We start from the raw sequence: 26,228 nt of genomic DNA, 5'->3' as shown, positions 1-26,228 counted from the left end.
AAAGCTCACAGCTTCTCTGAGTTATTCAAGCCCCTTCGCCACGACAACGCAGTGAGACTCTTGAGAGTCCCATGGACTGCAAGAAGATCAAACTATCCATTCTTTTTTAAAAAAATGTATTTTCATTAAGGATTTTCTTGGTCTACAAAAGTACGTGCAATCTCTTTTTTACAGATTACTTTTACATTTTTTACAGATCAGTTTTGTTTGTTGAGACATTAGGAAGAAAGGGGGGAGAGAGGTGGAGTGGGGAGAGGTGAGTGGGGCTGGGGTCGAGTGGCGATGTTTCTATTTTACTTGTGGGGTTTTGCATCAGCCTCGCTTGTACAGGTTCTTTGCTATTCACTTGTGTCATAGCTGTCAACCTTCCTTTTTTTGCGGGAAATTCCCTTATTCCAGCGCCGTTTCCGGCTGCTTCCCGCTGATATCCTGGATTGTTAGATATCCCATAGACTGTCCCCGGGACAGGTTTGGCTGCTGATCCCTTATTTTTGAGGCTACTGATCCCTTATTTTCAAATCTGAAAGTTGACAGCTATGACTTGTGTTCCTTTGGTGGTCAGAGAGGTTGGGGTTGGAAACCTCTCCCATTCTGAAGGAAATCAGCCCTGAGTGTTCACTGGAAGGACAGATCGTGAAGCTGAGGCTCCAATACTTTGGCCACCTCATGAGAAGAGAAGACTCCCTGGAAAAGACCCTGATGTTGGGAAAGATGGAGGGCACAAGGAGAAGGGGACGACAGAGGACGAGATGGTTGGATAGTGTTCTCAAAGCTGCCAGCATGAGTTTGACCAAACTGCGGGAGGCAGTGGAAGACAGAAGTGCCTGGTGTGCCCATGGGGTCACGAAGAGTCGGACACGACTAAACAACAACAACCCCATCAAACAGCCACGGGCGCATCAGGGCGCTGCTGCCTTCCTTGAACTACAACACCCAGCATGCTCTTGGGCGGAAGGGTGGAATTCTCAGTTCCGCCGGCTCCTGTAGAAGGTAGATAGATAAAACATGCAATGGCGAAGGTCGAGCGGCGCCGCTCTACCATGGAAATCTTTATGGTCTCTCCCTGCCCTGAGAGGGAGGGAGAGAGTCGCGTTAGAAGCCCCTGCGGCAAAAGACCGTCAGGGGAGAGCGAAGACCTTCCTGAGTTCTAGACCGGAAGTGGCCTCATGGACTGCCATAGACGCTGCTTTCCCAAACCGGCCGAGCGCGGCTGCTTCCGGTTCTCCCCTACCCCCGCTTCCGGGGAGCTGAAAAATCAGATGTGACCCGGCTCGGACTGTGACAGAGCTGGAGAGGGGAGGGGGCTTCAGGTAAATATCCCCCCCCCGTCTTCATTTGGGGATTGTGCCTCCGCTCCTCCCCCTGTATTATTATTATATTATTATTATTATTTATACCCGCCTTTTCCCTTGACAGGGACTCAAGGCGGCTTACAGATAAGAACCGCTAAAAGCATAGTGGGGGCGCGCGCTTTGGGGGCGAGGCGGGGTGTCATTAAAAAGGCAATTAAACATGGATATAATATTCTCAAGGGAGAGAAATGGCTGCCTGAGCACCTTGTTCTCGTCCTCCTGAAGGAGGGAAGTGCCTTCCTTTAAAGCCTTCCACTTTTCGTCTCTGGTTTAGTTTCTGTGAGGGAGGTTGAGGAGGCAGTGGAAGTTTGGAGGTGCAGGCTTCTTTTCCCTCACCCCATCCCATAATAGCCATTGCCATTTACTGATACTTCACGGCCACTGTATTGCACGCCTCTCTGATAAATGTAGGGACAGGGCTGGCCCACCCATGAGGCAAGGTGAGGCAACTGCCTTGGGTGGCAGGACCCCCAGCCAATCCCAATGTTGGTCTTCCTTTCCCTACCCCCTTGTTCCTGATGTAGACTTTCCCTCGCCCTTTCAGCCTTTGCTTGAAAGGTGGCCCAAATATCCTTGTAATAGTCACAATTATTATTACATTTGATAGACTGCCCTTTGGAATACCCTCCCATTAATTAGTAGATGGGGCAATACCTCTGCTGCCATTATTATTATTATTACACTGGTACCTCTGGTTACATACTTAATTCGTTCCAGAGGTCCGTTCTTAACCTGAAACTGTTCTTAACCTGAAGCACCACTATAGCTAATGAGGACTCCCGCTGCTGCCACGCCACCACCGAGTGATTTCTTTTCTCATCCTGAAGCCAAGTTTTTAACCCAAGGTACTATTTCTGGGTTAGCAGAGTGTGTAACCTGAAGCATATGTAACCTGAAGCGTATGTAACCCGAGGTACCACTGTATTCCTAATGTTATTATTGATGCTTATTGAAGACCTTCCTCTTTCGACAAGTCTTTAAAGTTTGCAAGGCTGATGTGGAAGTCACACCATGGCCAGAATTCATTTGCACAAATCAGTCTCTTTTGAGCAAGTTAACCTCTGTCGCAACTAATTTCAGTTGTCATTTGTTATGGTTTGTGTTAAAACAAAATGGTGCCAATGGTTGAAATTACCTTCTTTTCCAAAAGCTTTCCGAGATGGCTTCCTTTGGGTGGAAGAGGAAGATTGGTGAGAAGGTGTCGAAGGTAACATCTCAGCAATTTGAAGCTCAGGCTGCTGATGAGCAGGATCTTGCTGACAGTGATGAAGCTGAATGGTTCCATGACACTAAAAGAAAAAAGGGGCTTCTCCTGGAAGATTGTGTGGCCAAAAGTAAACATCTGAAGGATGAAGGTGCAATTTTGGCTGAGAATGAAAGGTAAAGATGATGGTTTTTGAAAAATTTAAATCTTATGATGGATTTTTTCAGGTGTATAGGTTGTGTTGGCTGGACAGCAAAACTTCCTCTCTGCTGTGTGCCACCTAAATCTGTTCTGAGGGTCCCCCCAACCCTCTGGAGCAGATTTGAGGAGGGTGTGGGGCCAGATCGGGGAGAGGAGGGGGAAGTTCCATTGTCTGGTCAAAAAAAGTATGGATCTAAAAAATATTTTTTTTGGCATGATCTAGTAGTAGTAGTGTTGACTAGCCACTAGATGGTGGTAAAGACCTCTTTAATACAGTGTTGTTTGAGGATTAGAAATAGGGTCAATTTTAAATCTATTTCTTGATTAATGAGATCTTTGAAAAGAATAGAAAGTCATCTAGATAGGTGGCCTAGAAATAAACTGAGAGATTTATTTTAGCCGCTGTGGATACATTACTGACCTATGTTCTAACCTCACTTAATGGAGTCCACACATGTAACCTGAGACTTCTACACAGAAAGCCTTCCTGGATCTAGGAGACAGTGGGGTGGGAGATGGTGGGGATTCAACCAACCCACCCCTTGGAAGATCACCCTCTTCCTCCACTTCTAACATGTCCTGTGCCCTCACTTATGTCTCTGACTGCTCAGACCCTTCCCGTTCCCCCCATCTTGCTTCCTGCTTTGCGGGCGGCACCAAACTCCATAAATTGCTGGCCTCTCTCCTGGGTCAGTCTTCTGCCCCCTCTGCTTCCATCACACACCCATCAGAGCCGTGCCAGGACTTCTCTCTAACACCCATGGGCAGGGAGTTCCAGTGTGTATGTGTGGCCACGCTGAAAGATTGATGGCTTGCAAATGTGGAATTAATATTATTCAGCGTTTGTAAAAGTGCCAGATCCTTAAATTTATGCGGTCAAGTGGGCACAGACGGGGTGAGGCAGCCCTAAGCCATTGAGGGCTTTATATACCTATAGTAACACTTTAAATTTGTCCCAATAGCATATAGTGTACATCTCTGAGCAAGACCATCTTGTCAGTGACCATGCTGCAGCATGGTGTACTAACCATGGCTTTCAGACTAAGCTCAATGGAAGCCCCACATATAGTGTGTTGCAGTAATTGTTGGCCTATTGATAGACATAAACGCTGTTAACAGCTTTGCTTCCTGTGTACTTTATTGCTGCTCAGGTTATTAAAAAATTATCATGGAGGTCAGAGCTGTTTAACATTATGCAATCAGTTTGTGTTTGATATAGGAACAGCGTAAAGAACTTCATTTTTCTTGAGATCTGAAGCCATTATGGTTGCTAATTCCAAGCACGTGTTTCCTTCCGTAGAACGTTATGATACCAATAAAACATTATCTCTTGGCTTAAAGGTACATTAGATGCCGGATCATTTGAGAGTAACGAAATTATGTTCTTTCCTGGATACCAATTACTTTTAAATGTGGGGAACATTGACAGAGTACAAAGTTGTTAGAGTTGCTTAATCAGTTGAGGAAGCTGACACTTCTTGCACAAGTGTAATATGAAAATGTGATATGAACCAAATAATCTCGGGAGAAACGTACTTTATGTTTAATAGCACATAATAATGTTATGCAGTTACGAATATGCAGTTGCATGCAGGCTTAAGCGTAGCTTAAGTTGCGATTTCAATAGGATACACTGGTACCTCTAGATACGAACGGCATCCGTTCCGGAGCCCTGTTCGTATCTAGAAGTAAACATAACTAGCGACGGCGCGTCTGCGCACAAACGCGTCGCTTTTTGTCGCTTCTGCGCATGCGTGTGACGTCATTTTGAGCGTCTGCGCATGCACAAGCGGCGAAACCCGGAAGTAACGCACTCCGTTACTTCCGGGTTGCCGAAGAGCACAACTCGAACGCACTCAACTTGAAGCATCTTCAACCCGAGGTATGACTGTACTGTGACTTGGATCCCAAGGGGTTAAAGCAATCTGGGTAAGCCACTCATTAGAAGAAATGTTACTCTGCTTCGGAAAGCAGAGCAAGTTTTGCTCCTATCTACTCCGCTATATGTTGGAGAACTTTCTCTCCTGTCCAACCCCACTTCATTGGCTGCTGTTTGAAGGAAAAGGTTGATGATATCTGGAGAAGAGAATGCCATACTACTTTCTACAGTAGATGGGAGTAGATTTAAGATGGAGTGCCATTTTGAGTGATTATTCAGACCTTGTGATCTGCAGAAGCAGGGAGAACAGGCCTGCTTCTTGTTGTATGCAAAGAATACCAAACTGGGCTAGTTCACAACGATAAGATTGGAGCAATAGTGTAGTCATACATTTGCCTAGAAGGAAACCCATTGAACATATTGGGGCTTGCTTTTGAATACACATAATTCTGGAGATTCTACAGGCCATACAATAAATCTCATTTCACTGTAATTTGTAGAGCATACAAAGGTTTTCATCAGAATAATTTATAGATTTATCTTTCCTGATTTTAATAGCTTTCATTATCAGAATGAAACTTGAGTTCAAAATATCAGGCTTTGGACATTAAGAAAAGTTTTTATTTAGTGTGCTTACAGGAAAACATGGAGCACTTTTAGAAACAACTTGAACATCCTCCACACATCAGCATTTAGGTTTGCACAGATTGTTACAATGGTAACATATATTTATATACATTTTTTTTATTTTGCTTAGTTACCAAAATATTTTATTTTATCCCCCAGTGTGTATGTAAATCTCTCACACACAAAAAGTGCCTTGTGTCTTGTAGAGATTTCTGTGCTTGGAGACTGAAGAGGTACAGCCCAGGAAAAACTTTACTATGTGAATTTTACCAATTGTGTAGACTCTTTCTTCCTTCCTTCCTTCCTTCCTTCCTTCCTTCCTTCCTTCCTTCCTTTCTTGTTCATTTACATTTCATTCCATAGAAACATAGCATTAGCAATACCAACAAAGAGCAGTGATGTACAGATCAGCTGTACAGTATCCATATCAGCTGTACAGTATCCATATTAATCAGCTGTACAGTATCCATATTAATCATAATGCTTTTTGGACCCTTGTTTCTTTTGAATAGCAGCCCACCTTATATCTCATGGCAAACATGGGGAATTGCTGTTGTTGTTGTGGTAAGTGATATGGCATAAGGATGGTAGTTTCAGGCGTTAAAAATCTGTAAGCCTGTAAACTGTAAAACCTGCAAACTCTTTCTATGGAATAAAATGGGGAGACTGCACAACCTTAGGAGCTAACATCACTGGAGCCCACTAAGCTAGTACATTATTTCTGAAGGCAAACTTGGATATTATACGTGGCCTGTTACATGTCCAGAGAATGCTTGTAAGTGTTTGGGAATTGTTTCCTATACTAGATGATGAGAGATCCCGTCACCTAAGATGTTTCAGAGCAGCACTTGATTAATGAACAGTAATTGTTCATTAGGAGACTCAACCCCCTGATTATTATGGTGATAACAAGTCTCGGTTGTTTCCAGTTTCCGTGATTCCAAGGAAGAGTAAGAATGAGCTCATGCGGTGGGTCCCCAAAGAGCATTTGTCCAGGGTAATAAAGCACAAATGCAACAATTGCTTCTAAGGAGAAATGAAATGCACTTGCAGTGCTACTGGTTACCATGGCAGTAGTAGAATATAGTCGGGGGGAAATACCTTCTGGGAACTAAACTATTAAATGTATACAAAAGAGATGAAGGGTGGGACATTTATTTGCGGCTCATCTTTGCAAAGCAGCTTTCCCTGCCCCCAGCTATTAAAAGTTCTTGAAATCAAGAATGAGCCATCTCTCTTTTCAGGAGAAATTAAATGGCCAAATCCTCTGTACAGAAGTAGAAGTCATTGAATCACACACAGCTTTAAATTGCATGATGATACCCAAGAGAACCATCGTTACCGAACAGGAAATGAGCTAAGTGGGAGTGGGGGCATATGTATCTTTCAGAAAGAAGTGAGTGTCATTGTCCAGTGAAAGTCAGGTCCCCCCCCCCGCATACTACGCTTTAGTCTAAACCCATATAAGTTTCACAGCTTTTCTGCAGGGCCCTGGGGATAGAATTCAGGGTCTAGGGCAGAGGCTCTCAAATTATAGCCCACAGACCCCTGGTGGTCTGCCAGCTTCATTCAAGTGATCTATGGAAAGATTGTGGAGCAATCATGTGTGTCTGTCCCCTTAGGTGGAAGGGGAGGGGCTCTATCTTAGTGGAAGAGCATCTGCTTTGCATGCAGAAGGTCTCAGGTTCAGTCCCTGGCACCTCAAGCTGAGTGGGGAGAAACACCTTTCTGAAATATTGGAGACCCTCTACTAATCAGTGCGAATCATCCTGCGCCAGATGGACCCAGTAATCTGACTCCGGATAAGAAAGCATCCTATCTGTCTTGGGCCTTGCATTTGAATCTTCTTCCTTTTTCAGACAATAGAGGCCATTGTTGTGACTGTGGCCAGAGTTACGCCAACAACATTGGGTTCAAAGATATGGATTATTTGGGATATAAATTCATCTTTTCAGGATTTTCTGATTTTTCTTTGTTTCTGTTTTGATCCAGTCCATTTCAGCAGTTACGATGATATCTCTGGACTTGTTCTTACAATGCAGAAGGGTGGTTTTCATGTGGCAAGTGCCTCCTCTCATAATATGTTTGATAGTGTTGTTTTCTGTACAGACTCCATTTGTGAGTTGCAGCTCTTGTCTCCTGATAGATGGGTTCATTGTCATTGTGATACAGTAATAAATAGGAGAAATTAGGTTTTGAACCCTCCCTTTGTCCATGGGTCTATATCCTTGATTGCCCTACTCCTCTCTTACATCTGCCAGTGACATGAAAACTTCTTTAAGACACCAAATATTATAGATTCCCAATGTGTTAATGCATGTGTAGACAGCAGCCTTTTAAAATATGGAGCAGTTTCCATTCAGATTAAAATACTGTTCAGGATAGACTAATGACATTCAGTGCAAGACAGTTGTTATTTATTTAGAATGCTTACATTCTCCTGTATAGCTCCATGAGGCTCAATATAGTCGAGCATCATTGATTTAGTTGTAACTTGCTTTCCAAACGAGTGCGTTTAGTATGCCTGTTGCCGTATTGTAGCATCATTCCATCATTAGATTCCTTGTAACCTATTGCCCATTGTGTATTATAACAAACCTCCAAAAGTGGTGACATCATTTGTGATATAATCTAGCTATGTTGTATCACAATCTGTTTCTGAAATACATGTTTATATATTTCTAATTTTTGCACTACTTTTGTATATGCTTTATGGGTTTTTTTTCTTGTTCCTTAAACAAACAAACAAACAAACAAACATTGCCAGGCCATTTTTAATCAACTGCCACCAACAGCTTAGAAATGGAAGGTGCAGGAAGGATATCAAATCAAAGCAATAAAACTGCCTTTCCTTAGTCCACACAATGTGGGTTGAAACCCCATTTCCACCCATAAACATATACTGAAAAGATTAGTTTCCATCCCTTTATTTCTTATTTTTGACCCTCCTCATAAGTGATCTTGAGTTCACACCTTTTAAGAGAGACCTTTTTCCTGCCCACAATTGAATATGACCAAAGTACCAAGACTTAAAGGTAAAGGGACCCCTGACTGTTAAGTCCAGTCGCTGATGACTGGGGTTGCGACGTTCATCTCGCTTTACTGGCTGAGGGAGCCGGCGTTTGTCCATGGGCAGCTTCCGGGTCATGTGGCCAGCATGACAAAGCCGCTTCTGGCAAACCAGAGCAGTGCATGGAAACGCAGTTTACCTTCCCGTCAGAGCAGTACCTATTTATCTACTTACACTTTGATGTGCTTTCGAACTGCTAGGTTGGCAGGAGCTGGGACCGAACAATGGGAGCTCACCCCGTTGCGGGGATTCGAACCGCCGACCTTCTGATCAGCAAGCCCTAGGCTCTGTGGTTTAGACCACAGCGCCACCCGCGTCCTAAGACTTAGTTGTCTATTATTTCAGCGAAGAGATGCCTCCAACAGCACTGTGTTTTCAGAATCACAGTTCATCCCCGCTGTAATAAGTAATTGTGATTCAGATGGAAGAATGCTGCCAGCTAAATCAGCAGCACCACGTCCTGTCACTTTTGGAACCATTTTTTTTGCTGGTGTTTGGTTTTATGGCCACAGGCCATTCATTCACTGATGTATATAATCAATGGCCAAATAAAAAGATAAGCCCCTTCAGTGAGAAAAATCTTTTCTCCAACTCCTGCAGTGTCTCTGTGTTTTATAGAAGGAAATCTGGCTAGATCATTCTCAGAGGTCCTTTTAAAAAAAGAAATGAGTAACAAAAAGGCGAACCTCTCATTTGTGAGAGATAAAAGGAAGAAAACAGCTTCCTTTTCAGGGGGGTCTTTTATCCTGTTCTCAACCTTTGATATGCTAACTATGAATGTCTTGGTCTGGTTTTGCCAGGAAACCTCATTCCCCCCCCTGCCCCCGCCCCGACGCCCACAGACATTGTCAGGTCGGACATCTGCAATTTGATATCTCCTGAGATCTCCTTGTTTATAAATGTTCTGCGAGTAGATTTGACTTGTATGGAAATAATATTGCTCTTCTTATCGACCTGGGAAGGTTGTACCAGGATATTCTTATCGGATAGCAGATACTATGACGAGTTTAAGAGTGATAAACTTCACACAATGTTCTTTGACCCGGCTTTTCATTAATTTATTGTGTGCCTATACATGAGAGTATTGGACATGGAGATTATACTGCAGTTTCTTTGTCAGATAGAAATATAGCAGCACTAGTCTGAAACAGAAAAACAATAGTTCCCTTTAACAAGCGGCACAGGGCAAGCTGCTTCCTTTGGTTGCTGTTGACATAAGCCTTCAGTGCTGTCAGGATTGGCTTTGGATTTGCAGACTTGAAAGAGGAGGAGGGGCAAAAACCAGAAGGCGGGGCCTGAATAGTTGGAACCTTACTGGCTCCTCCCCCCAACTTTCCTATGGGTGTAGCAGAGAGCCCAGTGGAAACTGGTAAAGGTTTGAAGCAGCTATGGGGGGCAGGGAGGAACCGGAGGTGTCAATAATTGAACAGGAGCCCAAACAAGGGGGTGCAGTCTTGTCACCTAGAATCAGGTGCCACCTTTGCAGATGGGGCAGACTACGTGAAGGAACATGGATTTGTTATTCCAACATTCCCACAAGGCGAGCGAGTGCGCCACACCTTGGTGGGTGGGGCATGGGAAACTTATTGGGACAGCTTCGTTGTCTCTGTCCAGTTCTGAACTTCTTGCCCTGCTCCTGAACTCCTGAAGCATGGCTCCTGAGCCTTGTGCCTGTTGCTGAGCCTATACCGTTATTTGCCTGCATAAAGATCTCTTTTTTACTTACAAGAGCTTTTATGTGTGTATTTGGGGGCGGGAGACAGGGCGCTATGACTGGCCAACTTCTTAACAATGTGGTACCGAGCCAAGTTCGCCATCTACAGTTGTTTGAGTTCTCTCAGAGGGGGCTGTTGTGCCTATGGAGTTTCCTCCCATCTGAGGTGCATCAGACCAGGTGTTCAAAGCAGGTATACTAAATGTCTGAAACGGGGAGTGTATCTCTTTTTTCTGCTGGATTTTTGCTGTTTTGTTGCTCTACTACTGTTATTTTACTTTTATTGTTTTGTAACTTGGCAGTTTCAATTTGGAAAACAAAAGCAGATTACAAATTTTCTAAGTAAATAAAGCAAACTTTGTGCCTACAGTGGCTCCCAACATCTTAAGGCTCACCAAAGCCTGAACTTTGGAAGAGTGAAAGAAATGCTTTCAGTTCTTAGTGATACAGTGGTACCTCTGGTTACATACTTAATTCGTTCCGGAGGTCCGTTCTTAACCTGAAACTGTTCTTAACCTGAAGCACCACTTTAGCTAATAGGGCCTCCTGCTGCCGCTGCGCCGCCGCTGCACGATTTCTGCTCTCATCCTGGAGCAAAGTTCTTAACCTGAGGTACTATTTCTGGGTTAGCGGAGTCTGTAACCTGAAGCGTATGTAACCTGAAGCATATGAAACCCGAGGTACCACTGTCATAGCATAATATTTTAGATATTTGGTCTACTTTATTTTAGTTTACTTTAGAAGTTCTTTGTAATAAAAAAGTGGCATAAAAACAAAACATTCAAAGTGGTTTGAAAGAAATCTTTAAAATTCCAGCAGTACCAAAGACTACCAGGCAACTATGATTTTTAAAGTCTACTTGGAGTGTGTTTCACCCCCCCTCCCACCAAGTGAATGTATCAGAGATCATTGTTATGTTTATCAAAGTTGTTGCTATAAACATAAAGTGTTATGTAGATGAATCATAATTATATAAGGTAATATATCAGCTACATCAATATAACTGACTAAAACATAATATGTAGTCCAGTGTGCGCTCATGGAATTCTTACTGCAATATTAGGTCCATGGAATTATGTGTAAATGGTTTGAAATGTTTGACGCCGCTGGAGTTAAGTAGATTGCCTGTATATTTATAAGCACGAGAACTTCAGGCATTCCAGATATAGTCTCCAGAGATGTCTGTTTATCTGCTACCTTACTTTAAAGAAAGAAGATTAATATTGTGTATCTTAAAATTTAGCAAAAATGCTGTCTGATCTGTGTTTTTTAGTCTGCTTGCTGTTGGCAGTGTTCCACCATGAATGCTGATGTGTGCACTGAAGGCTCCAAATTCCCTCAAACATTTTCCAACAATAGGTCTGAGTATGTTTCAGAACTGCAGTCTGCCTTGGTTTTTCAAGATTTGGGTTATCTGGTGAGCTGAGAAGAAGTGGGAGTTGCTTTTGCTATGTTCTTTGTCATCCATCCATGACTATCAGTTGTGATGGCACCACACTGTACCAGACCAGCATTTGAAATTCACCAGGTGCAAGGCTTGTGACAAAGTGAAGATACCCGGGCGCCAGGATGACACTTGACATCTCTACCATCCAGAGGTCCATGCCTGAAGGTGCAACACATCCTGTATAATTCTATCTGTTATATTTTATCTGCACAGTCAGAATGAATTTCAGGAACCAAAAAAAATATTGAAAAATACAGCTTTCGAGCCGTCTAGTCCAAAAATGGCAACTAGACATTCTGTTTAGTTGACTACAACCCTGGTTAAAGGAGCCATTTGATGCCTATATATCTGAGTTTATAACACTATGTCAAACACAGTATGCCTCTAAATACCAGTAGCTGGGGATCATGAGTGGAGAGTGTTGTTCTTGTGTCCTGCTTGTGGCCTTCCGACAAGCATATGGTTGGCTACTGTGAGAACAAACTGCTAGACTAGCCGGGCCTGTGACTGGATCCAGCAAAGCTATGTTTTCATGCATCCACAAATCTTAATGGACAAGTTGCTGGGGTTTTTTGTGCGTGTGTGAAATTGGCCTTTAGAGAGAGTTTTTCAGGCTTCTAATTTTCCAGCTTGCTGATAGAGGTGGTAATTGATTCTTATTCACAAGGAAATGTTATTTAATGTTTCCTTTTATGTAAGAGCAAAGCCAATTAATGCCCTTTTCATAACCTTCTCATACTACTTCCTTGCAAAGGAGTCTGAATTCATCAGTGCACATCACAGAGGTAACATTAAAAAACTCAGTTCAGATGGAAGGACCTGTGGTTTCTTTCTCCTGTTTCTGGATGAGATGAGGCTGGCATGGAGAGGAGCTTCATGCGTCCTTTGGCTTCTGATATTATCTTTGTGGCCTGGGATGCAGCAGTACTCCAAAGATGACTTGAGTTGATTCCATAGATAGCAGGAGATAACTGGCACAGTTCCCCCCTTGCTGCCTTCTCTTTTCATGTGGGGCTAGAAACAGTGTTGGCCTGAGGTTCGCTTTGGTCGCACAATTTCTCCTTGTGTATGTGTGAGGTCCCTCAGCCTGTTTCCTTGATCTTAAGCAACAAAATGGAGACATAACCCACTTGCATTTCTCTGCTGCCATGTGGTGATTTCTGGATCTGGTAGTGAGCAGATGGTAATGCTACAAAGGCATGGAGATGGTACAGTGGTACCTCTGGTTGCGAACGGGATCCATTCCGGAGGCCCATTCGCAACACGAAAAGAGCGCAACCCGCCGTGGCACATCTGCGCATGTGCGGGTTGCGATTCGCTGCTTCTGCGCACCCGTGTGACGTCATTTTGTGTTTCTGCGCATATGCGAGCAGCAAAACCCAGAAGTAACCCTTTCCGGTACTTCCGGGTTGCCGCGGGACGTAACCTGAAAGAACGTAACATGAAGCGGACGTAACATGAGGTACGACTGCATTGTGGAACCTAAAGGGTCTTTTCAATGAACTTTTCCACCATTGTGATCAGGAGATATTCCATTAGAAAGCAGAAATAAAGCGAACCCGCCAACTTTTCTTGGTAAAGTGTGCCTTAACACCCCGGGAACAAGCATAAGGGAAAATGCTATTGTGTTATAGATTTAAAGCCCATTGTAGTCTCATCAGCAAATAAACCAGTCCTCTCCCATCACCCTCTTCCTCTAAGTAACAATTTGGGGAATGATGTAGATCTCACAAACCCCTCTGCCAGTTCTACATAATGGCTGAGATGTGACGAGTCAGTGTGTGCATATGCAGCAAAATAGTTGTATGCACCATTAGGCATATTTGTCCCATTATGGGTGAACCATGCTTGAAATTTAGGGTTAGAAAATAGCTTAAACCTTTCCTTACTTTTCCATGCCAGTCTTTCTCATACACATCTCTCAATGGTGGCATGCGAATTTTTTATTTTTATTTTTCGCATTGTTTGATATGCTTTGGAATTGGAAAATATGTGGGGACAGGGCTGAGCCGCCGCCGCCGCCCCAATCTTCAGGGCCTCCTTGCAGTGGCAGCAAGCCTCCTCCCAATTCTCATGATATCACATGTGAGAGGCACAAATACAAGATGGGTGACACCTGGCTTGAGAGCAGTACATGTGAAAAGGATCTAGGAGTCTTGGTTGACCACAAACTTGACATGAGTCAACAGTGTGACGCGGCAGCTAAAAAAGCCAATGCAATTCTGGGCTGCATCAATAGGAGTATAGCATCTAGATCAAGGGAAGTAATAGTGCCACTGTATTCTGCTCTGGTCAGACCTCACCTGGAGTACTGTGTCCAGTTCTGGGCACCACAGTTCAAGAAGGACACTGACAAACTGGAACGTGTCCAGAGGAGGGCAACCAAAGTGGTCAAAGGCCTGGAAACGATGCCTTATGAGGAACGGCTAAGGGAGCTGGGCATGTTTAGCCTGGAGAAGAGGAGGTTAAGGGGTGATATGATAGCCATGTTCAAATATATAAAAGGATGTCACATAGAGGAGGGAGAAAGGTTGTTTTCTGCTGCTCCAGAGAAGCGGACACGGAGCAATGGATCCAAACTACAAGAAAGAAGATTCCACCTAAACATTAGGAAGAACTTCCTGACAGTAAGAGCTGTTCGACAGTGGAATTTGCTGCCAAGGAGTGTGGTGGAGTCTCCTTCTTTGGAGGTCTTTAAGCAGAGGCTTGACAACCATATGTCAGGAGTGCTCTGATGGTGTTTCCTGCTTGGCAGGGGGTTGGACTCGATGGCCCTTGTGGTCTCTTCCAACTCTATGATTCTATGATTCTATGTGATGTCATGCACACGCGATGAGCCCCTCCAATGTTGGGCAGAACTCGGTGCCTCGCTGAGGCGCCAAGGGTTTTCAAAACCCTATTTTTATCATATGATTGGGAGGCAGCAGGGAAAGGAGGAGATGCTATGTCAAATTCCTTTCACAGCCCTAGGTTCCACATCATTTGTCTTGGCAAAATGTTTGAGGCCTCTGTAGTAGCCTCTAGATCCAAAAGTTTCAGATTCTGACCTGGAAGAGCAGCACTTCATTCATTGTGCTGAATTTGTCCTTGTTAAAAAGTGTATGCAAATATTTTTTTCCCCTATTCATGGAAAAATATGTTGTCTTCTTGCTTGGCATGGATTATGGCCTGCATTTTTTCATTCATTTTGCTGACTATATAAGCCCCCAAAGAGTTTAACTTTTATTACAGCTCAAAAGTCATGGTTTTAATCAGCCATTGCCCTGACAATTTTGCAGCCTTGTGGTGTTTGTTTGTTCTCCAGATATTTTCAGTAGCACGTCCAACATTCAGTTCTCTACGTGTTCTGCCCTTAAAAAAAAAAAAGAATATCTGTTTTTCCTGTGGTTTTTTCTTTCTTTAAAAATAATAATTGCATGTTTTACATTTGAATGTGAGATATGATTGTGAGGCAGCTGTTAATAAAAAATGTAAAAGTTGTACAATTCTGTAAAAAAAAAACCCACTTTCAAAATAGAAAACTCACTTTATAATGCATTGTATACTTCTCATGAAACTGTATAATTATTCATTTTGTAAGGTTTTCCCTTCCATTTAAAGTAAACAGCACTTGTGGAATGTTAAGATGGGCTATAAATTAGTTTTTATTTATATAGTTGCTACAGCAAAAATTTGTATAGGATGCCTTCATAATTTTAGAGGTGGTGCAGTACCACACTAGCACACTTTCGTTGCCAAGTTTCGGAAAGAACTACCTCATCAAAATCTTGTTTCAACATTCTGACTAAACATCAGGAAGAACTTTCTGACAGTAAGAGCTGCTTGACAGTGGGACAGACTCCCTCGGAAGGTGGTAGACTCTCCTGCCTTGGACATTTTAAAGCAGAGCTTTGATGGTGAATTGTCACGGATGCTTTAGTTGAGATTCCTGTGTTGCAGGGGGTTGGACTAGATGACTTTCAGAGTTCTCTCTGTGATTCTATGATGACAGTTTGAAGCTAACAAAATGCAGTTAAATGATCGCTCACTTTTTTTCTCTAGTGCATATTTCCCTCAGACATAGTCATCCAGATTCTGCTGCCCCTTCTGAGGATGGGGTTTCCAAGGTCCAAAAGAAAGTTTTATTCATCCATCAGGGCTTCTCTGTGCACTTTATCATATGTATATCTCCACAGGTTCAGATTTTCACACATGAACTAGTTGCTTCAGTTGAAAGGAAGACACGAGCATAGTTGCACGGGGGTTCTGTGCATACACACGAGCAGGGGAACAGTCTGTTATTTTCTGCAACGGACATAGGAGAACTTGCTATTGCATTGACCCCAGGAATGGCTAAAACATGTAGAGTAGGCTCCAGATTTGGCTGAGAGGTCACATGCGGAGGCCTACTTTATTCCCACCAATTACGTGCATCTGTTCAAATGCATACTAAACCATGTTTGGCAAAATACACAATAAGAAATTGCAATTGCGCTGTCTTTTTTTTTTTTTACCCCCTGTGTTTCATGGGGTGGTGGGATGGAACATTAATTTATATTTGTGAGATGTTTGGAATGAATATCTAGTCAAAGCAATGTTGGTCCCTTAATGAAAAGGTAAGAATACCGGCCTTTGAAACACCCATAAATCTAGTAAGAATGAACTATTGTTTTAACAACTTGCAGGTACCGGGAGGCTATTCAGAAGTGGGATGAAGCACTTCAGTTAACTCCAGAAGATGCTACTCTCTATGAGATGAAATCACAGGTAATGCATGACAGAGCCTCAGCGGAGTAAGAATTTGTGAATTTATTTTTTCTGACCATAGGCCGTGATGCAAGTAAAACACAGAGCAGATAGACTTTTAAAAGTAGTCCGAATAAGTCTGTATGCGTTTTTCTGGGTTAATTGCACATGCAGCACCCTCTCTACCCATAGTGTGTGTAGGGCAGGAGGGTGACAGGGACTGGTATGCTGCCAATGTTTCCCTTAGGAGCTAGCTGGATGCATGGCACATGGTAGTGGCAGGCAGTTGGTTTCTGTGCTTAGAGGGGATGGTGAGGCGAGGGGACAGTGGTTCATCAGAATATGATGGCCCTGAGCTGCCTCTTCCTACCTTATTTGCATGGCTGTTTTATCTACAAATGACTCCTCTCACTACTCACAAACTTGGAATAGATCCCTGAGTACACAGGCAGCTTCTTCAATTAATAGCTGGTACCAGTATTGAAAAATCATAGAGTCCAAGATCTTTAAATCTATGTATGAGCGCTTTCACAGCCACCTCAACGGAAGCCATGAGACCCTTTTTAACTCCCTGACCACATCTCTTGATGTCTGACCACATCTCGATTGCTCAGGCGATGCTGTATCAACTTTCTGAATCAAGCCAGTGCTCAGCCATAAACATTCTGGCTGCCTCTGTGTCTGCAGTGCTTTGGCTCCTGCTCTGTTTTAGTAAACCTGCCAGATGGTGTCATCCTAACCTACTTGTTTGCCCTGCCTGCAGTCTTAATTTATGAAGCATTTGTAATGCAGCAAGTGCTTTTATTGTGCTGTCTTTCACCATAACCATGTAGGCATGTAGCTGTAAGTGCGCACATATCCAAGTGCAACTCCACACCCACTGAAGCACATTTTCAGTGCCTGCATCCACACATTATTGTATTCACTGCCTTCTCACTTACCAATCTCATCTTGGGGGGAAATAGGTTCCTCGCTCCTGACTTAACAAGACTGTTGGCAACTGCATTAGCATCAATAGAATTTTGAATCAACAGGATAAATATGAATGAGTTGTTTCTCCCAAGCAATATGCCACAATAGCATTATTTGTCACTGACAACATTAAGGTGACTGCTTGGTGTGCAGAAGATCAAATGTAGAATTCTTGTGTCCAAGGCTGCTTCTGTCTCATGGGAGATATAATCGGAAGGCAAAGGTGAAGAATCAGCAAAAAAAATTATTGTTGCAGACGGCGAAAGTTTTATTGTAGCTGCTGGTTTCCAATTTTGGCTTTAATGTAGAAGGACTCTGATTCTGAGCTCATTGTTCTGACCTAGATGATGAACAAACAAGTCCTGGGAAGAGCTTCCCACATTCCAGTTTTTACAACCGGCAGTATCCTGCAATTGTTCCCATTTGTTCCCATTTCCCAATGTTTTGTGGGAAGAATTAATACTTGGCAGAGACTTGTTTCTACCATACGCTCTGCAAACATCCAAATGAAATAGAAGCTTCTGTTAAGTCTTTTCTACTTGACAGCTGGTACAACGTTCCTGCGCAAGTCCTCTTTGGACCAGATGAGCAAACAAAATGAGCCTGAGTGAAAGTGACAGTGAATCTGACAGGGTTCGCTTCTTTCCTCATTGCTGAATGAGACCAGAACTTTCCAGAAACAAATGGTTGAGCCCAATTAGGACATTGTGGTCCCTCGTTGAATTTCCTTTTCTTCTTCTCCCCCTGTATACCTATCTTTGCTCCAGAGGGTATGGGGAATGACTTAATTGGATAGAACTCAAGGTCTAGTAGTTACTGGGGAGATATAGTGTTTTTGTGTGAGATGGAAATTATATGTCCATGTTGATAACAATCCTGTGGGTTAAACCACAGAGCCTAGGGCTTGCCGATCAGAAGGTCGATGGTTCGAATCCCCACGATGGGGTGAGCTCCCGTTGCTCGGTCCCTGCTCCCGCCAACCTAGCAGTTCGAAAGCACATCAAAGTGCAAGTAGATAAATAGGTACTGCTCCGGCGGGAAGGTAAACGACATTACCGTGCGCTGCTCTGGTTCGCCAGAAGCGGCTTAGTCATACGCCGGCTCCCGTGGCCAATAAAGTGAGATGAGTGCTGCAACCCCAGAGTCGGCCATGACTGGACCTAATGGTCAGGGGTCCCTTTACCTTTTACCTAGCTCATAACTGACTCCAGAACCATCTACATTGCAAGTCCTCTGCATACTCGTCTTTTGAACTCTTTTTGCAATATAATTGGTTAGTTTATGGTTTGTTCTGTTGTGTATCCCCTTACTAGGTGCTGATGTCTCTGCATGAAATGTTCCCTGCAGTGCATGCTGCAGAAATGGCTGTCCAAAGAGATCCCCATTCTTGGGAGGCGTGGCAAACTTTGGGACGTGCCCAGCTTGGATTAGGAGAAATCACACTGGTAAGTATAAAAAAGGAGAAAGGCTCATCTTCCATTCCAAATTGTTTACAGACATACAGCTATATCTTGCTGCGACCTTCACAGTGCATGAAATCATCTTTAAACTTCCTTAGATCAGAATACCAGATATCCCAAAGAGAACAATTAAAAACTTTAAAAGCAAGCAAGTTTCAAACACACGGGCTTGAGAACTATAGATAGATGATTCCACTAATCAGTCTTGGGCGACAATGGAGAGAGCTTGTGATGTTTTTGATGAAATGTAGCAATTTTTCTCATTTTTATAAATAGCCAAAAGCTTTTGGGACTATGGCTGCTTTTATGGGAGAATTCAAAAAACAATCCCAGCGTTCTCTGCTGATCATCTGTTTGAAAAGTAATAAGAAAATATCCCTTGTGTTTCAAAGAAGCACTTTGCTTCAGCGTAATTTATGCATTATTCGAAGAAATGGATGCTCTTTGTTCTGCCATTTGTCAGGCAAGCAGAACAAAGGAAATTTTATTCGTTTCAGCAGCTTGGAAATTATCCGAAATAAAGATGCTTTCTCAAAATACGTCAGACCTGTTCTTGGAATAGATAGAGATCAGCTTCAGCATCTTGTGATTTTTTTACTAATATCGTTGACGAACCCTTTTGGATGTTTTTGTTTGGGGGGAAAGCTACTCAGGTTAGAAAGAAACCGATGTAAAGGCAGTCCTTTTATTTGCATTGGCTCTGCTGTAGAAGTGTGAAAATGTAGGCCAAAAGAAAAAGTCAGCATAAACGAGGAAGTTGAATAGCATTTTCACATCAGTTTGAGTGCAGTTCCCTAGCTGCAAATTTGGAACATGATAACTTGAGGGAGGCCTAGTCAAGTTATATATTGGATGTTAAGTATCGTTTTCTGGTCCCACACTGGATCTCACAGAGAAGGAGGAGGCAAGGCAAAGCAAGGATGGTCAGAAGTTGCAGTACCATGGATAGCTCCAAGTGAGCCACTCCCTCAGGTTGAGACTAAACTGAGACCCTTTAAACCACTTTCTCTGCACTGCCTCATTTGAGCTCCACCCTTTAAAGGGCCAACCCTCAGGTCTGGAGACTGACCATCCTCCTTCTTTCCATAGCCTCCCTCCCAGTGTGTTCCCTGCCCTGCAAGGACTAGTGAAGTGTGATGAAGAGGCATGTGGTGGCGTGGGAAAGTTCCTGTTTGGGTCTAAACCCTAGCCCTACAGCCCCTTTTGGTCCAGGAGTTTCCTCTGGGGGCTCCTGCCTGATAGTCTTAGGTGCAGTGCTCTCCTGATCTCCAGCAGCTGGTTCAGAGTCTTGAACTTGATCCATTTGCCTAGCTGGTGTCTCTGGATTCAGAAACCTTTAATTTCCCATGCCATCCAATATTTCACAGGTGAAAATAGGCACACAGGCATAACAGTCAAATTCGATGTCCTGGCTTGATGCCCAAACCACACATGCACATTACAGTGGTGCCTCGCAAGACGAAATTAATCCGTTCCGCGAGTCTCTTCGTCTTGCGGTTTTTTCGTCTTGCGAAGCACGGCTATTAGTGGCTTAGCGGCTATTAGCGGCTTAGCGGTTTTAAGAAAAAGGAAACAAACTCGCAAGAACTCGCAAGACGTTTCGTCTTGCGAAGCAAGCCCATAGGGAAATTCGTCTTGAGGAACGACTCAAAAAACGGAAAACTCTTTTGTCTTGCGCGTTTTTCGTCTTGCGAGGCATTCGTCTTGCGAGGTACCACTGTACACGTTGCAAAGATACCGCAGGAAAACATAATTGTCGTAAAATCTGTTGTCTGTGCACAAAAGGGACTGTCTTACTATCTATAAGCAAGCTGGATAGCTCAGTTGGTTGGAGTGTGGTGCTGATAATGCCAAGGTTGCGAGTTTGATCGCTGTATGGCACAACTTGCATATTCCTGCATTGCGGGGGGTTGAACTAAGATGGTCCTCAGGGTTCCTTCCACCTCTACAGTTCTGTGGATCTGTATTTGTAAATGTAAATGAAAACTCTGAAAGGTGTGTGTGTGCGCGCGTGTGTGTGTGCGCATAAAAGTAATAATGATTCAGATCAAATATGCATGTTGTCAGGTTTTGCTAATCTGACAGCATGATAAAACCAATCATACTGATTGGGGAATGAGAGATGACTCCAACGAAGTAACATAGAGAACAGAAAAATTGCTTGGCCGTATTACCATTGTATTGCAGGGAGCCATTTACCAATATATCTATAGCCACTGTACAGGTTATTTAGGGTCCTGCAGAAGAATCATAGAGTTGGAAGAGACCACAAGGGCCATCGAGTCCAACCCCCTGCCAAGCAGGAAACACCATCAGAGCACTCCTGACATATGGTTGTCAAGCCTCTGCTTAAAGAAAGTTTACTAAGGTGGGATATAAACATAATAAACGAATAATAATAAACAGTACATTAAATAATCTGAGTTGCAGATGCAAGTATACATATTGTTGTAAGTGATGCGTACAAAGCCACTTAGTAATCAGTTTCCTAGCTCTGTTTACACTGTGCAAAAGACACTCCCTATTGAATACATTCTATGAGGTATCTCTCATGAGGTATTCTGTGAGGTATCTCTCATGCAGACAGGTGCGGTCCTTTGTGTGGAGCCCATCCTCTGGCCCAGCCATGCGGGTCACGCACATTTGGAACTGTTGGGGAAATGGTGAGTTGATAGCATTTCAGGCAGAAAGTGGGGGGAGATAGAGCTGCAAGGAGATCGTCTTTCTCCCTATGAAATAGGTGACTAGTGTGACTTCTGATGGATTAGTAGTGCGAAGTGGAGTCCTGGGTGCTCAAACACAGATGTTGCATCAGGCCAGGCCATGTTATATAGCTTTTCCCTTCCTATATTATTCCTGAAACTGAAAGCGGGTGGTGTGTGTGTGAGAGAGAATTGGCCATTTATTTTTAAGGATTCTAAATTCCATTAAATTATGGCAGGAATGAATTCTGGAACAGATAGCAATTTTACCATTCACGTAGCCAACTGTACTTTGTCTCCCCACCAAATTTGTCTCTCCATTTTCAACCTTTGGCAAGGATTGCTTTTGCTGATAAATTTGCAATAAAGCATCTGGCTCTTCTAATTCATTCTTGTAGATACCCTATCAATATAATTTCAGGATTTCTCTCAAAATGATGCCCAGTTTTGATTTTGTAATCAGCCCTTCTCTGTGATGTATCTTAGCTTTCAGGCATTGCCCTGAAACAAAGTTTCTTCATTCTGAAAATTCAGATTTTTACAGAATGTTTTTGGCAGGGGCTAGAGTTAATTGACTCGTGGGAGTCAGGTTGTTTAATGCTATGCTAATCCTGTTACATTTTAGCATCCTTGGCAGACTTACTTCTGACTATGGAAATGTCCATTTATCCAATAGCAGGCATTAGTCTAGAATGTGCTGTTAGAACAAAGGTGCTTAGTAATACAATTTATAGCCTCATAAAAGCAAATGGTACTTTACTGACCAAGTTATACAGTGACAAACCTATGCCCTGAGGAACTTTAAAAGAGAAAGAAATCAAAGCGTTCTTGAGTTGTTTTGTAATACTTCGGATATTTTCATATTTACTCACAGTTCTGCAGCCTCTTGATGCTAACAGCTGTTGACTGGTGCTACATTGAAATAATTAAGCTACACTGTTTCAAACATTTGGCGTGTCAAGCATGTTCAGAAACTTGAGTGCTGGCAAGTAGCCTTCAAATGCAAATCCCTGCCGCCCACTTTTCTTCCTTTCTTCCTTGGAAACCAAAGGCAGTTGATCAAGACGAAAAACAAACATGCCATAGTTATTATCCGGGATTCAGCATTTCTTTCACAGAAGTCACAAGGTTCACAGCTCTTTTCTGCTGGGACCAATCCATCTCCATATGGAATGCATATGTTGCAATGACAACTGGGGCAGGAATTAGTTGGGTCTGTTTTTTTGCCTTTGGAGTGGCAGAAGGAAAGCTCTGTTATAAGCAGTTCCAATAGCTTTAACAGAGGCCTATACAATGAAATACCTTCTGTCAATGTCTATGTGTGGAAGCTTCTGAGTCACCAAACAGTATAAATCTGCTGAATGCCAATGTACCAACACGCAAAACAATGCCTTCTTTATTTTGCATTGTAAGGAAGTATCTAAAACAGCTGGTGCTTATACCCTAAAACTGGAAGAAGCGGATACGTGTGCAAGATGTGTTTATTTTTGTTACGCATTTTTAATTTTCCATTCACCCTTGCTGCTTTATTCAGCTTTTACAGGTAAGAAGTGCAGGTCATGGTTTCCCTTCTATGATCTGGGAAGATAGCAGATTTCAGAATCACAGTCTCACACGAATTCACAGCTCTCCCGTTATTTGCAGCTGACCTTGGGCATCAGCCCTAAGACTGGAATTGCACTTTATAAATGTGAAGAATTATTATTATTACACTTATCCAAAGCCACCAGTGAGTTTGTGGCAAGGATTTGGCCACATCCCATAAGTTCATTAGTCAGTTCTGTGGACCCTTACTATTTGAAAATAATCAGGTTCTGTAACGACTGCTATTGGCATTTATGAAACATCACCTGTGTTTTACTCAATGATGTGACTTAATCTCTTGAGCCCAGTATGTCTATTTCATGTGGGCAAATTCTCACTGTGCTGTGTCCCTGCTCATCATTACAGGCCATCCGAAGTTTCCAGGTTGCCTTGCATATCTGTCCACTAAGCCCTGAACTGTGGGATGAAGATCTGTCTTGGGCGAGGAAATTACAGCAGCAGAAGAAAGCAACCAAAGCTGAGACAGGGACGCAAAGCACGGCATCTCAGGGAGAGACTTCAGAGGAAGCAATCCCGGATTACGATTTTGAAAGTGACGAGATATTAGCGGTGTGTGCAGCCATTGCCGAGAAAGAGAAAGCCACATTGGCCTCTAAAACTGTTGTCATCGTCTCTGCTTCCGGGGAGGTTGAGACAGTAACTGAAAAGAAGGAATGTGCAACCACAGCCCCTGACGGTACCGTTTTTATCAAAGCACGGTAAAGGGCACCGACTCTGCTGATTGACAGCCGTGCCTTTGAAATCCTGTTTTCCAACTTTCCCCTATGCTGTAGCCTGTTTTTGGATCATCTTGCACTGGAGTTCATCTGCCCCCAACAAGTTAAGCTACAGTAGCTGCAGTTGCTTCACTTTACTTCCTGAACCCCTCGCTACCAATATCTCAAGGTAGGGGAGAAAGGGCTTAAGGGCCATAGCAGTGCCCTGGAATTACGACAGAGCACCTTGGAGGCAGAGGTGGCTTCTCCTGGACATGTTGGGTTTCCTGAGATGGAGATGATGGTTTTGAGCTGGAAGTTGGGAAAATGTGCATTCCTGGTCCCATAAACAGCCCTTGGTTAGGTTTTCCTCCTCTGCCTTACTTTGTCGTTATTCTTGTCATGAGGAGGAGGGAAAAGGAGGCAGCACCAAAGGGACAGGAACACAAAACAAAGAAAGGTGAAAAGGTGGAGGCCGAGCCTCAAAATGATGCTTAGAAAAGAACTTATCGCAGTACGTGGTATGCCAAACATGTTTCAACTTAAAGCCTCTGGCGACAAGATCTGATTTAATCAGATTCCACTGTTACTGCAGCAGTTTATGGTATCAGATGTTGCTTCTGATACAAGATGCTTCAATTCTTTTCTTTTAAAAAAAATCCAGTTACAAAAGAATTCCCTATTTGCAGTTGAATGGATACACGTGAGGAGTACAGGGTGCAAATTGTTCCCTTCCTTTCCTGCCAAGAAACAGGTCTTGTTTCTTCACAAAAAGTAGTGCACTGTAAAGTAACGGTCAGCAGAAGTTTGGAGTACATATATTGTAGTTATGACTACCCAAATATGTTCATTAACTGGATTGCCCTGCTCATCTTCTTGTTTCTGGGGTGTGGAACAAGTTGGGCACTAGGTTGTGGAAACAACTAGTTTTTACTACTGCAATTTAAAAATGAAATGAAATAGAATCTGCAAAGAAACAAGATAAAATGCAATGCCCTCCATAATATTTGCCCTCGCGTTCATGCCATTTGTCCAAGTTGTTGGGTCAGGTTTGATGAAATTCTAGTATATTGAATAAGGTGTATGTGTAAGTGTGCTCTTTTCTGTAAATTCCCTTGTAATCTCAAACCAAATTTCTTTGTAAAGAGCTCTGCACCACAGTAGCACTTCTCAGGTCATCCCATGAAATCTTGGTAGCCACGCTTAATTTAAAATTCTTTTAAAAAGCCAGTATTGAGAAATTGTTTGACAGTAAAATTTGGAATAAACTCAGTTATACAAACCTGAATTAATAATCTTTTGAATAAGTGCATAACAGGTTGAAAAAAATTGCTTTTGTAAGGTCCATTGATTGTCATAAGATTCATATGAAAGGTTTTTCATATAGTTTCCCACAGATCAATGAAGTCTTTGACTCAAATCACCTTGTTCCCATAATAGTTCCACATTTCTAATTGACCTAGTCATCACTTTAATCCACCTATTTCTGTGCATGATCACTCAGAGTAAGTCACATTGAGTTTAAAGGGACTTATTTTCAAATAAAGATGCATAGGATTGTACCCTATGAGAGACTGGGAATCTGGGAGCTACAGTGACATTTTTCATCAACAACCTCAGGAGAATCTAAGCTGCTGCTGGTGTCCTTGTTCCTGCCAGCTTGAACATGGAAAGTGTCATCCTGAATTCATTTAAGCTTACCAGAACTTTTTTGTTTCAGTGTTGTGACTTTCATATATGCACCACAGTATGATAGCAATTGAATTAAAGAGGACAGAAGATCAAGACTTCCCTCTCAGATATGTAACTTCAACAGATAGTCTCATGAAGAAGTAGCCGTCGGTCACTGTTCTTTAGCTACTGATATTTTATCCATTCTACTGGCTTTATTTGTTTTATCCTAATTTCATATCCCTGATTGTTTTGCATGCCTAGGTTTGTCACTGAATATTCCTGTGTTGTAATTAAAGTTGGCTTACTATGAGAACGAAGTCTTTGCTTAGAATCTGAGTTGTCATTCAGTAGTCACTGAGTGCTGTGCCCCAGGGTGTGTGTGCTCCACACTAAATAAATTATGTATCCAGGCAGTTCTGAACCATGAAGAGCTGAGTTCTATGATGTAAATATGCAAAACTACTTACATTTTGCCTGCTTAGTTTGTCAGTGTTTAGCATTTTGCATAACTCATTTTGGTTTTCTAGACTGGGAGCAGGGAAGGGACAGTGAAGAGTACTGGGGTTCTTGTTTACCCGACTGTTGTGCCTTGAGAGATGGCCAAGCATGCAGATGTTTGATGCACCAAGGAGGATGACTCTGTTCCCAGCACTACCAGGTCCTGGGCAGACAGGCTGTACCTTCCCCTTCTGGTTCCTTCATTCCTCTCAGTGGGTTGCTGCTGTTTCCTTATTGCTTTGCTGTGCAACTTCCCCAAGCGGGAAGAAGGGAGCTATAAGTCCTGTTTCACCAGCCAGATCTGAAGAGGTATAAATACATGCCTTCTCCAACCTCTGTTCCCTGGTCTCAGCCATATGTCATCCTCCTGTCCCCCGTCCTTGTTTGGCTTAGCCTGCCCCTC

At 42.9% G+C, this 26,228-nt stretch overlaps 1 protein-coding gene across 1 annotated transcript; it reads left to right on the top strand.

Annotated features, from left to right (window-relative positions):
* Positions 1 to 1,212: 1,212 nt before the first annotated feature.
* On the top strand, positions 1,213 to 25,640 carry TTC33 (tetratricopeptide repeat domain 33). The gene is made up of 5 exons (XM_053409193.1): positions 1,213 to 1,310; positions 2,503 to 2,732; positions 16,159 to 16,240; positions 18,505 to 18,636; positions 23,304 to 25,640. Exons 2-5 carry the CDS (start codon positions 2,512 to 2,514, stop codon positions 23,658 to 23,660), a joined length of 792 nt encoding a protein of 263 aa, XP_053265168.1. The 5' UTR covers positions 1,213 to 1,310; positions 2,503 to 2,511; the 3' UTR covers positions 23,661 to 25,640.
* Positions 25,641 to 26,228: the final 588 nt, after the last annotated feature.

The sequence above is a fragment of the Podarcis raffonei genome, chromosome 11 (genome assembly GCF_027172205.1).
Source record: "Podarcis raffonei isolate rPodRaf1 chromosome 11, rPodRaf1.pri, whole genome shotgun sequence".
NCBI classification, from domain to species: domain Eukaryota; kingdom Metazoa; phylum Chordata; class Lepidosauria; order Squamata; family Lacertidae; genus Podarcis; species Podarcis raffonei.
The sequence above is the reverse complement of the archived record's forward strand: the minus strand, read 5'-3'. Positions and strand labels throughout refer to the sequence as shown.

Bases quoted from the DNA above. Each gene is read 5' to 3' on its own strand.
- TTC33 (XM_053409193.1), top strand. From the start codon at position 2,512: ATGGCTTCCTTTGGGTGGAAGAGGAAGATTGGTGAGAAGGTGTCGAAG. The intron at 2,733-16,158 runs GTAAAGATGATG...AACAACTTGCAG, and splicing joins ATTTTGGCTGAGAATGAAAG to GTACCGGGAGGCTATTCAGA. The intron at 16,241-18,504 runs GTAATGCATGAC...TCCCCTTACTAG, and splicing joins TCTATGAGATGAAATCACAG to GTGCTGATGTCTCTGCATGA.